Source organism: Lycium barbarum, chromosome 1 (genome assembly GCF_019175385.1).
Source record: "Lycium barbarum isolate Lr01 chromosome 1, ASM1917538v2, whole genome shotgun sequence".
In the NCBI taxonomy this organism is placed as follows: Eukaryota; Viridiplantae; Streptophyta; class Magnoliopsida; order Solanales; family Solanaceae; genus Lycium; species Lycium barbarum.
Window position 1 is genome coordinate 131,566,709 of NC_083337.1, and position 13,083 is coordinate 131,579,791.

Sequence of the window (13,083 nt, forward strand, 5' to 3'; positions counted from 1 at the left end):
TCCGATTGACTCGGGATATGAATCTGTCTGATATAACTCTGTATGTCTGGCTCTGATTACGAATCTGTTCGATACATCTCTGTATGTCTGATTCTGATAACGAATCCGTCTGGTACATCTCTGTATGTCTGACTCTGATTGCGAATCTGTCTGATACATCTCTGTACGTCTGACTCTGATCTCGGATCTGTCTGATACCCTCCCATACATCTGACTTTGACTACGAATCCGTCCGCCATAGTTTAGTACGTTTGCCTCCGATTGTGAATCCGTCCGATATGCTCCTGTGCGTCCGATCCCAGTTCTGAATCTGTTTGGTACGACGTGGAATCCTGAGGATGCGGTAAGGAACCGAAGAGTATGAGAAGAAGTGATAGTAAGTATAATGTCTGAAAAGCTTTGAAGGAAAAGGAAGAAGGGACATAGCGTCCGTAAAAGAGCGAAAAGCATTCCTCTGTTACTAGAATACAATTCATGGCCCAGCGATTATATGGGATATGAGAAAACACGTTATGAGAGCATATGAGTCAGTAATGCGAAGAATTACTCCGCCATATTGGTAAAGAATCCGTATCGAATAGTCGACAAAGGAAGATTATAAAAAGGACCCTCCCGAAATAGTATGACGCCCCATGAGGTCAATCTAACATTCGAGGACGAATGTTTTAAAGGGGGGGAGGATGTTACATCCGGTATTTTTGTATATTCGAAAAATTTGAGACAACTTGACTTGTAATGAATAAGGCCATATTTGGACCTTACTTGGTATGAATGTGTCGGTTATGAATACGTTGGTGTGGAATTATGAAAGGAGGCCAAGGGCAAAAATTGGAATTTTGGAAACTTGTTCCATGAATTACAATATTTATCCCAACAATTGGACTCAAAAAAACAAAATAAGGCCCAACAAAGGGAGGCCCAACCGGCCATGTACATTGACCCAAGTCCATGGAATTATTTTTTTCCATGTGATAAATTATCTTATAAGTCATCTATATCTATAGAACATTCAAGAGAAAACAAAAAAAACCAAGAGAAAAGAAAGAGAGGCAATTCGGGTAAGAGAAAGAGAGAAGAGAAAAAGAAAGAAAAATTCTTGGAGCCAATTCCTTTGGTTCAAAAATCCAATTCTTGTGGGATTATTACCAAGCTCAAGATTCTCTACAACTCGGTATAATTATTTTGGCCAAAAGGGTGACTTTGGTGGCTAGTGAAGAACTTGAGGAAAAGGTATGAATTAATTCATTTTCTTATGTTATGAAGTTTGGTTTATGTTGTAATATGTAGAATTGAGTAGAGTGTATGAAAATATGGAAGTTTGTAAAGTGGGTATGTTGTTTGGAAGTTGGCCGTGTGTATGCATATGTTGCATGTATATAATGACTTGAATTCATGTTGGAATCTAGTTGTGATTATGGTAGAAATTGCATTGGAAGTGAAAGTTGAATGAATTAGTGGAAGTTGGAAAATATAATGTGTGGCCGTGTGATGTAGGGGTTTGAAATGGAAATGGATTTGTTGTATTTAGTATGTTAATTGTGTTGTTGTGAAGTGAATGAAAGAATAATGGTTTTTGTTATCATGGAAAAAAAAAATGGTTGCTAAGTTGTTGTAGGAAATTATGCAAACTTATTGTAACCTATGTAAATATGGAAATGAAAGTAGTAAGAGGCAAATTATGATTATCATTGATGAAGTTGGAAGATAGAAATATATCATGAACATGCTTGCTAAAAGATTGGAAGTTGTGGGCGAATTATGCTTTAGGTAGGAAACTTGTATATGGTATATACCCTATGTATATCTTGTGAAAATGGTATGATATGCCTCCGACGTATGTTGTAATGGCCTTGATAAGTGAGGAATATGAAAATGGTAAGATTGGTTTGAAAGGGTAAGGTCGGAATGGAAGATGTTATGTTATGCCGGAAAGATGGCTAGTTATGCCATATTATGTGTCTTGTAATGCTTGTTGTTGTTATTGATGTTGTTTCTAGGTTGCTGTGTTGATAAATTAAGCCGAGCTAAGTCTCGGGGATGATATATATATAGGGGAAATGCTGCCGAAATTTCGGTAGGCAATTATGTGATTAAGTATGGAATCTTAAAAGCTTGAATTTGACTTTTGGCAAACTTGACCATTTGTAGATTCTGGACGAAATTGGAAGTGAAGCTAAGCGAGTATAAGGCGTTATTGAGGTATGTAAAGCCTACCCCTTTATTCTTAGGCATGTTCTGAATGTAATAGGCTCGGCCGCGAGCCTTGAATACGACTCCGTTCCTCGGAATTCGAGATGGAAATCCGCTCCAATTCCTTCAGTACGATTGAAACCATTTCCTTATAAAGTGAACTTTTGTACGGAACTTTCCTAAACGGAGTCGGAATACTTCCAAATGATTATGGATGACCTCATAAGGTCTATTATCAGTAATTTACATATGTCGCCTTGGGCTGGTCAGAGGTGGGCCCACGGAGCCCCGATACCTCTTGTATGACCTAAATTGCCTTATTCCTGTCCGTTTTTCAAAAGTAACATCTGGACTATTATTCTGATCATGATATGACTATTTTTATATAAATCCTACGAAATGGTTTTGATATCTGGAAATTTGATTTCGGTGATAATCTGTCGTGCCTTCCCAAGTAGGATATAGGCGCATATTATGAACACTATCCGAATACTCTGATTTGACTCGCCATATGGCCTACCTCAATTTGATTGGGTCTGTATAATGATCTGTATGTATGTAGTTTCTCATTAATCAGTTCGTGCATGTGCTATGATTCTTTTCACCGGATCCCGGGCCGGTTTATATCGTGCGGATGGGCCGCCGAGTCCCTTGTCAGGGGCCGAGTCCCATGTATGAATTCCGAAGTATGATGTGTCCGGTTCCGGGGTACTGTGGTATATGTCCGTCCCCGGTTACCGTGTATATGTTACGAAGTATGATGTGTCCGGTTTCCCGGCGTGTGATCTGTTCCCGGGGTTATGATATGATGTGTTATGTGACGGAGATGTTCGAAGGTATGAAATCTTCTGAAATATGATATGTTGTGGCGCCAAAGGCAGGAGTGGCGACCACGTTCCTGTGCCCTATTATGATTGTGCCTGTCTGATTGGATTCTGATTCTGTCTGTCTGATTGGATTCTGATTCTGTCTGTCCGTATGGATTCTGATTCTGTCTGTCCGTATGGATTATTATTCTGTCTGTCCGTATGGATTATTATTCTGTCTGTCCGTATGGATTATGATTCCGTCTGTCCGTATGGATTGTGATTCTGCCCGTCCGTCTGGACCATGATTCTGTCCGTCCGTTTGATTTATGGTTCTGTCCGCTATATTTCTGTGCTTCCGGTTCAGACTATGATTATGTTTGTTATGTTTCTTCTTTACATACTTGGTACATTTTTCGTACTGACCCCCGGTTCTTCGGGGGCTGCGTTACATGCCCGCAGGTACAGACGCACCCGGTGATACGCCGCCAGTCTAGGGCTCAGATTCTGCTATTTTGAAGAGCTCCTTTGATCCGGAGCGAATATTTTTGGTATATATCTTATGACACCTGTATATTCTGTATGTATGATAATTCTGGGTACGGCGGGGCCCTGTCCCGTCATATGACTCTGTATGTCTGTTAGAGGCCTGTAGATATGTATGTGGGTTACGGGTTACATCTGTTCAGGTAGGCGTGTACGATTTTGCGACTCTGTCCGTTATGTTAGCCTCATCGGCTTATGTGAAAGTTTCAGTATGCTTATGTACATATATAATTCCGAGCGCGCTGCATTTGTATTAGTTTGAATCTGAGAACGCTTATTCTGAATTTTCTGTCTGGCACGCCGATTCTGTCAGGTAGGTACGTATGGGTATCCAGTTAGGATACCAGTCGCGGCCCACGGGGTTGGGTCGTGACACCCATACTAACCCAAATACGCCAAATTGTTCCCCGGCAACGGCGCCAAAATTGATAACATCCAAATCCACTCTCACAGAGAAAGTGTACACGGTCGTATGCAATATAATTTACCCAACTATGAGTCGGGGTCGATCCCACGGGGAACAATATGCTAGGCGATTTAAACAAGTAAGCAATTATCACTTTCTACGCTAAGCCAAACACTTGATAATAATTTGGTTTTCGATAAAATTATAACTAATGCAAAAATATAAACTAACCTAGAAAGCAAGTAAAATGATCAATGGCCACAAGCATGGATACAAGGAACTCTCAAGTAACGATCCAGTATATTTTATGATATTACAACTAAGAGCGGGTTTATGTTAATAGATAATGGTTTATAAAATCTCATTGAAAGTCTTCCAACCAAATCAATGAATTTCACTCTAAGCTTTTCCAAGCCTTAGAGTGTGATATCAAGCACAACCAATTGAATCTCAAGTACCTTTCCTATTCCTAGCTCAAGTTAGTAGATGGGTTTAATGACCCAAATTCTTGTTAACTAATCTTTCCCAACCTAGATTCCTCTTCCGAGCTCAACCAAAGTAAATGGGCGAGTCTTAGGGTTAGCTAATCACTTAAGAAACATTAAAGAACAAGATTAATTAAATCAACAAAGACCCACTTCATTAGCAATAAAAATCATTCAATACATAAGAAAAACAAGAGTTTCATCCAACACTTTAATCATAGAATATTTCCATAAACAAGATTCAAGTGAAGAAAATAAATACTACACACTTAGATATACAATACAAAGTAAGGAATTGAATAAATGAATTAAAGGTTTAAGAAATGCTCAACCAAATCTTCAAATCTTCAACCCCAAAGTGTGGTGTAGGAACCTAGTCTCCAAAACTTGTGTTGAATGGCCAAAGATAATGTTTTACAAACCCGAAAAGAGTATTTATAACATTCCAAAACGGAAACAAATTGTGGACAAAAATGTCCTGCGTGCAGCACATGCTGCAGCAAGTGCTACTCGCAGATGTTGCATGCACAACATGCTGCAGCAAGTGCTGCTCGCATGCACAACATGCTGCAGCAAGTGTTGCTAGCATGTGCTGCCAGAAAGTGCTGCTTGTTCTATTTTTGCTCCGTTTTGCTCCGTTATGCTCTCCGGGCATCTTATCCTACAAAACAACATATATATACAAAAAGTAACAACAAAAGTGCTTGACGAGTCACAAAAGCTTAAGGAATTAGCATCGAATATCCCGTAATTTCGCGGCACATCACACTGGCCTTTCGGAACCTGGCATTCAGAACATTAATTAGAGGTGGTTACCTAGCGATTACAATTTTCCTGTCTGCTTTGTTACCTTTTCTCGGAGATTTCATGAGCTTGACTGGTGCTATCAGTACAATCCCACTCACATTTATTATTCCAAATCACATGTACATTGTTGCTATGAGAAAGAAGATTTCGCCGTTATAAAAGAGCTGGCATTGGTTCAAAACTGTCTTTTTGAGTTGCATAGCTATTGTTGCATTAGTAGCTTCTGTAAGACTTATTGCTGTGGACTCAAAAACTTACCATGCATTCGCAGATTTATGATTCATTCGATGTTTATTTGGATAAGGATGTATCTTATGATCAGGGTGTTACTTGTATTCAAAAAACATTGTAGCTTCTCTATTTGAATAAGAGCGTTATGATTTCCCTCCTTATAGAAGTAAATATTTGTCCAAGCAGTCAGATAACTGACGTTCTAATAAATTTTCAAATTGATTGGTTGAAATGTGAAAGGAATTTTGAGAACATTTTTTTCTCGACTTTGGGACCAGAGTTAGTGTTGAATGACGAAAGTTGGTAGCGTATCAGAACTCTAATCAAGAGGATAGTTACAAATGAATGACGAACCCTAAAACCAACTGCTTAGCATGCGCAGAAATACAAGATAAATTGCTGTAAATCCTGATGCAGCTCTCAAGTAGCTCTCTTTTGAAATTTCCAGGAAAGATAACTCTTAATTCTAGAAGAATTGTTATGAGCAGCAGGGTATATAATTACCCCAACATGTTTGCAACTTATTATTAGAGATTGACTCTAAAACCTGGCCTTAATTGAGTGTACCTGATGCAAATGCTCCACATTATTACAACTATCCTGGTAAGAAAAACAATTAGTCAATTACTAATAGTCAAGATAGAGTAAGTCTAATTCCCCCGTTTTGTTTGACCCTTATCACCATCCTAGAAATATTCTATATTCAGAACTATTTTCTAACTAGCTAGTAGTAGGTCTTATATTAGTATCTGCAGCAAATTAGTTGGGAAACTTTTGAGGCAGCATTCGCCTACTTCTCTGTCTTTTGTTTTGCATTTGTGTTTTTATACTGGCATTTTAGAGGGTACTGAACTCAAAGGCAGATGCAATATGGATACAAGGGGTTAACGTTCCTTACACTGTGCATAAATTAAATAAATATAGAAAATCACTAAAACTTTAACAAATATAAAAAATGTAGAACCTATAATCGCAATATGAGTTTGAGAGCATAAAGGTTGAACTCAGAAAGTCTAAATCTTGAATCCGAGTCTGCCTCTAACTGAACTATCTCAGTGTATCATGTTTCGCCTCACTAAATTCGATTAGGGAATTCATGTGAAGAATATTGAATTGCATGTAGTAAACTGAAAATGGTTTTGTACATTTTTTCATCTAAGTTGCTAAAACACCAAAGATAACCTGAATTCCTATCCCAAAAGAAGAATTTGAACATAAAAACATGCTTAAATATACTAATAAGAAAAAATTGACATTCTTAAATAATCTGGTGGCTGAGATGTAAACTTGATTTGTGTAAGCATCAGTCTATTGAATTATTGTACTTGATTTATTGCTTTTCCATTTCTAGATATACAATTACTGAAGATCTGGCAAGCTGAAGATTATATACAGGCGATCTGATCTGGCTCTGAGTTAACTGGTTTGTTGCAGAGGCAGGCAGATGGGCCTTACATTTTATGGTTCAATTGAATAATATTTTCGACAGAGTATAGATAGATATACATGTGAATAATTACTAAAATGTCAACAAATATTAAATTCTGAAGCCATAATTTTCAAAGTGCAACTGGTTCAGTGTAAGAACCTTAAAAGTTGAACCCATCAAATTTATATGCCTTTAGTCTGTTGGCTCTGTGCCGTGGATGTGAACTGAGAATCTTACTCTCCAGAGACTTTTCCATCTGCTTTTGAGAGTTTAGCCGTTGTAAGCCTATAAGCAATTAGGAATAACTTTCTTGCCTTTCTGCTCCTCATCAGTCCCTTTTGTCCGAAACATTTCCACACCCGTCCTAGTCCAGTTAATTACTTTTTGACTTTATTACTCTCGGGTTGGTCTGAGACAAACACAACCGGGGAACGGATTTGCATAGAAATTTTCCTCCAGTTTTGGTGAATCCCCAACAACTCTAACATTTGGTGCTCCTGTCCTGTTTACATGTAAGCCCATAACTTGAGTTGCAAATTCTTTCCAAGTCAGCTTCTTGTTGTCCATTTCATCAATAAGTCTAACAAAATTTTGCCTGCAACAAGTCTAACATATCAAACAAAGAAGTGAACAAACTATGTAACTAGCTATAACACAAGCAATAAGGAAAATAAATGGTAGAACTTGAGCATTGATCTCTATTTTACTTGTCAGGATTGATAGTCTTCCAAAAGCCTTGGAAAAGGCGGTGACCCCGAACTGCTTTGGCCATATTCCCGTCATAGGTGTAGAAGAAAACATCGGCATGAAGAGCTATAATATAATCTAATGCAGCAAGCTGATTATGCCTTTGCCTGAAAGGCTTCAACTCTTGTTCTGTTGCCAAATTGGAATGGGAATATACATTTGGATACCTTTCTTGAAGAGACTTTAATCCATTTTGGCCAAAAATCTCTCCGGCAACTATGCATATTTTAGTGTTGGATGGATATTCCATTGCCTCTAGAAAAATAGCAGCCTCTCGAGGTGTCATGGGACAAAGCCCCTGGAGCCGCTTTTCTGTCCCATTTATCCTTTTTTCTTTCCAATGCTTAGTTTTGTACCTTAATTTTCGAAGTTCCTCTGCTTCCTTTCTGGTAAGATTGTGATTGCAGCCTGTGAAAGCCAGCATATCTTTCTCATATCTGTCATGAATGTATGTAACTTTCTAGTCAGTAATGATGATCGATAGCCAATACAAAAATATTGGAATTAGCTGTGAATTTCGTTGCTGAATTGTTTTCACCTAACAGAATTTTTTGATCATCTGTTGCTTAATAGGATTAGTGACGAATTTTTCTGTTTAGCTATAGAATTTGTCTATCGCTAATTCCTGTTTTTCTAATACTGAGCATGTAAAAGTTTTGGGACATTAATTCGTGTACCTTAAATGGAGAGCTATATATGGTTCACCATTTTCCTTGAGTCTGCTTACTAATTTTGTTCCAAGTTCTTCGATTTCCTCAGTAAAACGAATCGCTTCATACATGGCATGACACCGGAGTTTTTGGATTGAATCTGGGATGCCATTGTTAGCGAGTCGCGAATCAGTGTGAGTGAATTCTATTACTTTGTGTCTTTTCAGTAACTTCAGAATATCTCTACTATAGTAACTGGACTGCACTAAAGTAGCAAACAAAAATTTAGATATGATCAGCCAAGCAGAAACTCACCATTAATTCACTAAATGAAAAATGCAAAATTGTATTCATCACAATTTCGTGACGGATTTGTGATAATTTTATGACAGAATTCATATCAATGTGAACAAAATTTGTGACAAACATGATGATCTGTCACAATTCAGTTACAAATTTATGACAGAAAGGATGGACGTTATTGTATCACAAATTTATGACGAAAATAAGTATCCGTTACAATTTCATCACAAATTTGTGACGGAATTGTGACAGATAGTCTTCTGATGGAGATTTTGGGAATATGAAGAAGCATGCCTTTGACCAAGAAACAGGTGCCTTCACGAGAGGTTTCACATTTGCAACACTTGGAGGAAGAGACTCCAATACTTCAATATCATCTTCCAAAGCTTTTCTAAAGTGCTGCCAGTCAAAGATATCTTTGAATTCACTGTAAAACAGAATTAATAAAAAAAAAAATCCAACTTTATTTCAAATAAATACAGGAGAATGTATGAATATATAATTTGCACCTAGGATCAGTCCAAAAGGATTTGTGATCTAACAAAGGAAGAACCAAGCTGGCATTCATTAGTTTTGCTACTGCTACCATATCGCTTATCTGCATCAAAGTTTAGTAAAATTAAGATGAGCAATTAGTAGTTTTCACCTATAGGACTCGAAACAGAAAAATGAAACCTACCAAGTAGTTCAGACTTTGGTTCAATTAAATTCATCTAGCCCATGGATGCATGAATTTATTTATTTTCAGTTTGTAACCGGATTAACAAATTTTTTAGCTTATAAAGTTCTAGTATTGTTTACCACTTTTAAACTTTTTTCACTTCAAAACTTCCCGTAATAAAGTTGATCTGGTAAAGTTCTTAGACTTCAGGCATGTTTGATTTATGCTATTGCCCTTGATTTAACTGATTTGATAGTTGTTTAAATATAAAGTGTATAAATGTAAGAAATTGCTTTCCAGAATTATGAATGGAACATTGCTTACTTTATAGAAAATTAGAAATCATAAGATATGGCACAAAATAAATAAAGAAGACTTTAATTCATTTCCGTTGTATAAAGAAATTCAAGCTCAATGCAGTCTGATCTGTTAAACCGGGTTACCTATCCTCCTTTTTCCTTGGTACATCATTTAATCACGTCTAGTGTTAGATAGTTTCAAACTTGATTGTGTAAAATATTTGACCCTATAAGTAGAGAAAAATTACTCATACGCACACAAAATAAAACCCTATTAATCCAAAAGCTGGTAATAAAGTCTTACACCGGTTCTCATTTGGTTAAGTCCTCCATTTGCATGAACTAGAATATAACCATTGCTGATAGTTTTGTCTCCTGAGAAAATTTCAATTACTGCTTAAATTAAAAGGTGCAAATAAAATCCAACAAACAAAGCCAAAATATCAAGTGTTAAGGATACGTACTTGTCTCTATACTTGATCGATCGATGCATTTATAATACTTATCACTTCCGGGGTTTGTCCAAATTTCACTATTCTGGGGAGACATGATTGAGGAAAACCTATGATTAGTACAATATCATTCACAACATAGACATACTTTAGCTCTACAAAGGCGCCAATACTCCAAGTAAACTGTTGGGAATTGATTCAAAAGTCTATTTTGTAAGTTTACCGTGAGTTGAATAAGTCCTTTATTAGAGTTGAAAGAGTCTTTGTTAGGTTGCTATTTTTTCTGATTTTGTTGTTACTTTTATGGTCTTTTCCTTTTTTTAGTCAAGTGGGAGTCTTGATAGATATTATCTTTATGAGTTTGTAAACCTATAAAAGGTAGACACTTCCAGTTAATAAAGTATGATCTTCTATAAAGAATTTCCTTCATTTACCTTGGGTAACTCCGTCTTCTAGCTAAAGAATATCTCTTTTTCCTACATAAACTCCCATATTTGCCACAACCATAACCTCGTTGTATGAGCAGACATAGAAGGTAACTTATAGGTTCATCGATCCGAAATCAGTAATTTGAGCTCGCATTCTATATTAAATGTTTTACTAAGCAAATATAAATTGAACTAATAGATTTCAAACAAACCCAATAAATAAAATAGATAGTGATAATTGAATTCCGAACTTGAAACATAATGTTCAAGTCCTGAATTAGTACCTGCCTCATGTAATCAAAGTTGGTCAAACGTTGTTGACAAATTAAACGGCAAATAAAAAGAAAACTTTGAATGACAATTGAGATTAAAGCCATGCACATATAAAACAAACCTGTGCATGGATGAAGTCACGTGGAAGTTGCAAGAAATCATGGGAAGTCATGGTGGCATTGACTCTAAGAAATATATGTATCAGAATAATCTTCACAAACATGGTAGAAACCATAAGTAACATTAATACACCAAAAATCCAACGGCTCAGATATCTTCCTGGTCTCAATATTGAATTAACCGATGTTCTTCTATGATGATGATGATGGCCAATATTATGCTGCACATTTTGTGTGTTAAAATCAACTTTTCCGTTACCATTTTCCTCAGCATATTCAACAAAATCAACCGGTCTCCGACGAGTTGTGATGGTGCCCGTGGCCAACGGGGAATTGCTCATTTTTCTTTTATTATTATTATGGGAAAAATGAGAATGTTAGGGGAAAATATGGTGATTATAAGTGGAAGAGAGACATGGAAATGGAGAGGAGAATAATAAGCCTCTAGGGGACGTTAATGGCATCATCCTTATTCCCATGTTGTTTAATTACTCTGCCGTTATTGCCGATTTCCACTTTTGTTTTTCTTTTCTTTTGTGACAAATGGCTCCGATTTATGAGGCAAAGCACCCAATGTAAAATTCTAATAAGCGGTATTTACGAATTAAGGTTGAGTAGTGGAGTAAGTAGTTTCTTCTTTTTTACCTTTTTCTTTATTTTGTTTTCACAGAAAATAAAAGGGGCACTTAATTTCTTCGAGGGGAAAATGTTTAAAGAATTAATAGGCAAAACTTTTGGGAATTAAAGGTTAAAAAGAAAGAAAAAAAAGCATTGTAGTAGTTTATTTATTTCATTTTATAATTATACGAAGGTGTTTGAATGAACATAAAATTTTAAAAAATAAACAAAAAATTTAACATGTAAATAAAATATATGCACAGTATTAAAATTATACTAGTAGATTTGACCGCGCGATAAAGGATCAATAAATTTATAATATAATCATAGAGCTAATAACGAATTCACATATTATCCCTCTTTTTATAAGAAAGAAAAAACTTATACTAAATAACATATAGTATTTGGTTTATATATCCTTTGTACACTTCTGTGTATTATATAGTTAGTTATATCTTATCAATGTAGCTTATGTAAGTGTTATCTTGCCATTTAAAGCATACTTTTGTGAGAAATACATTTAATTTAGTAAGTAAAACATTATATTAGAGATAATAATCACTTATAAGTAGCCAAATAATATTTTAGATTGAAAAATGTCAATTAGCAAAATACTTTTATAAATTGTAATGGAAACCAAAACTAATTCTGTTAAATCCTATTTGATATGCACTTCACTAATTGAAATATAATTATTCTTTTTTTCCTCCTACTAAGATTAGACTGCGTAATATCCTATATTATTATTAGTACATTTGAATCCTCTAAAATAGCTGATAATGTGAGTTTTCAATCATGTCTAGCACACACAAAAATCTCTATTATTTTAAATTGTCAAACAAGCTACAACCTAACTAAGTACCCTTCTAAAAAGTTCTTATTGCATCACCCTCATTATAGCCGGCCATTATATGATAATACTAACTGTTTACCCCGAATTTAGGTAATCAATTGAATTTGTGAGTGAGGTATAGGATATGTGGATGAGCTTTAATCTATTTGGTTGGAAGAGAATATATATGGATCTGTTGTGAGCAAGTGAATAATAATCGGTGATTTACACTAAATGTATATATTAAATAAAGTATGAATATTGCTTGATTGAATAAAGCTAAAGAAGAACACACTAAATCCGGACCAAAATTAGGGAATGAGAGGGAGAGATTTTATATATTTTGCTATTACAATGTTCTAGATCCGAAGAAGTCAACCCCCAAAAGTAGGGAAATGTCCCCTATTTATAGTTTTTCCTTGTGGGCCTTATACAACATCAAGCCCTTTTGAATAAAGAAAACCCTAAAAGGATAAGGTTGAGTCGTACGGGTGTCATCACCCGTACGACTGACAGTACAATGTGGCAGAACAGTCTTAACGTGTGGCATTTATGTAACGGATTACCTGGACCAACGGCCACGATCTACCCGGCTATGGAAAAACCGGACCAAACAATTTCCTTCGCTTTCTTCGGATCAGCCACTCCTAGTGCAATACTTCCGGTCCGAAAGAAAGTCTTCATGCTTTTGCTTGTTTCTTTCTTCCCTCGATTCCGGTCTCACCGGTCTGGCATAAGTCCGATTTTTACCATATACTGATCGTTTGGTCCTTACATCGAAACCTAATATAGAAGGTCCAG

At 36.1% G+C, this 13,083-nt stretch overlaps 1 protein-coding gene and 1 pseudogene across 1 annotated transcript; one reads left to right on the forward strand and one right to left on the reverse strand.

Annotated features, from left to right (window-relative positions):
- LOC132602333 (proline transporter 2-like) overlaps positions 1 to 5,519 on the forward strand; it is a 38,465-nt pseudogene extending 32,946 nt beyond the window's left edge.
- A 1,277-nt stretch (positions 5,520 to 6,796) lies between these two features.
- Positions 6,797 to 11,284, reverse strand: LOC132602438 (O-fucosyltransferase 19-like). Its single transcript, XM_060315312.1, has 8 exons — positions 10,835 to 11,284; positions 10,025 to 10,097; positions 9,865 to 9,935; positions 9,110 to 9,198; positions 8,895 to 9,027; positions 8,325 to 8,557; positions 7,608 to 8,084; positions 6,797 to 7,495 (listed from the first exon to the last, which is right to left on the reverse strand). The coding sequence occupies exons 1-8, from the start codon at positions 11,171 to 11,173 to the stop codon at positions 7,294 to 7,296; spliced, it is 1,617 nt and encodes a 538-aa protein (XP_060171295.1). The 5' UTR covers positions 11,174 to 11,284; the 3' UTR covers positions 6,797 to 7,293.
- Positions 11,285 to 13,083: the final 1,799 nt, after the last annotated feature.

What these genes read in the sequence shown, in the direction of transcription:
- LOC132602438 (XM_060315312.1), bottom strand. Translation starts at nt 11,173, where the DNA reads ATGAGCAATTCCCCGTTGGCCACGGGCACCATCACAACTCGTCGGAGA. An exon ending in GTGACTTCATCCATGCACAG is followed by an intron (nt 10,098 to 10,834) that starts GTTTGTTTTATA and finishes ATGTCTCCCCAG; the next exon opens with AATAGTGAAATTTGGACAAA. An exon ending in TCCTTTTGGACTGATCCTAG is followed by an intron (nt 9,028 to 9,109) that starts GTGCAAATTATA and finishes TCTGTTTTACAG; the next exon opens with TGAATTCAAAGATATCTTTG.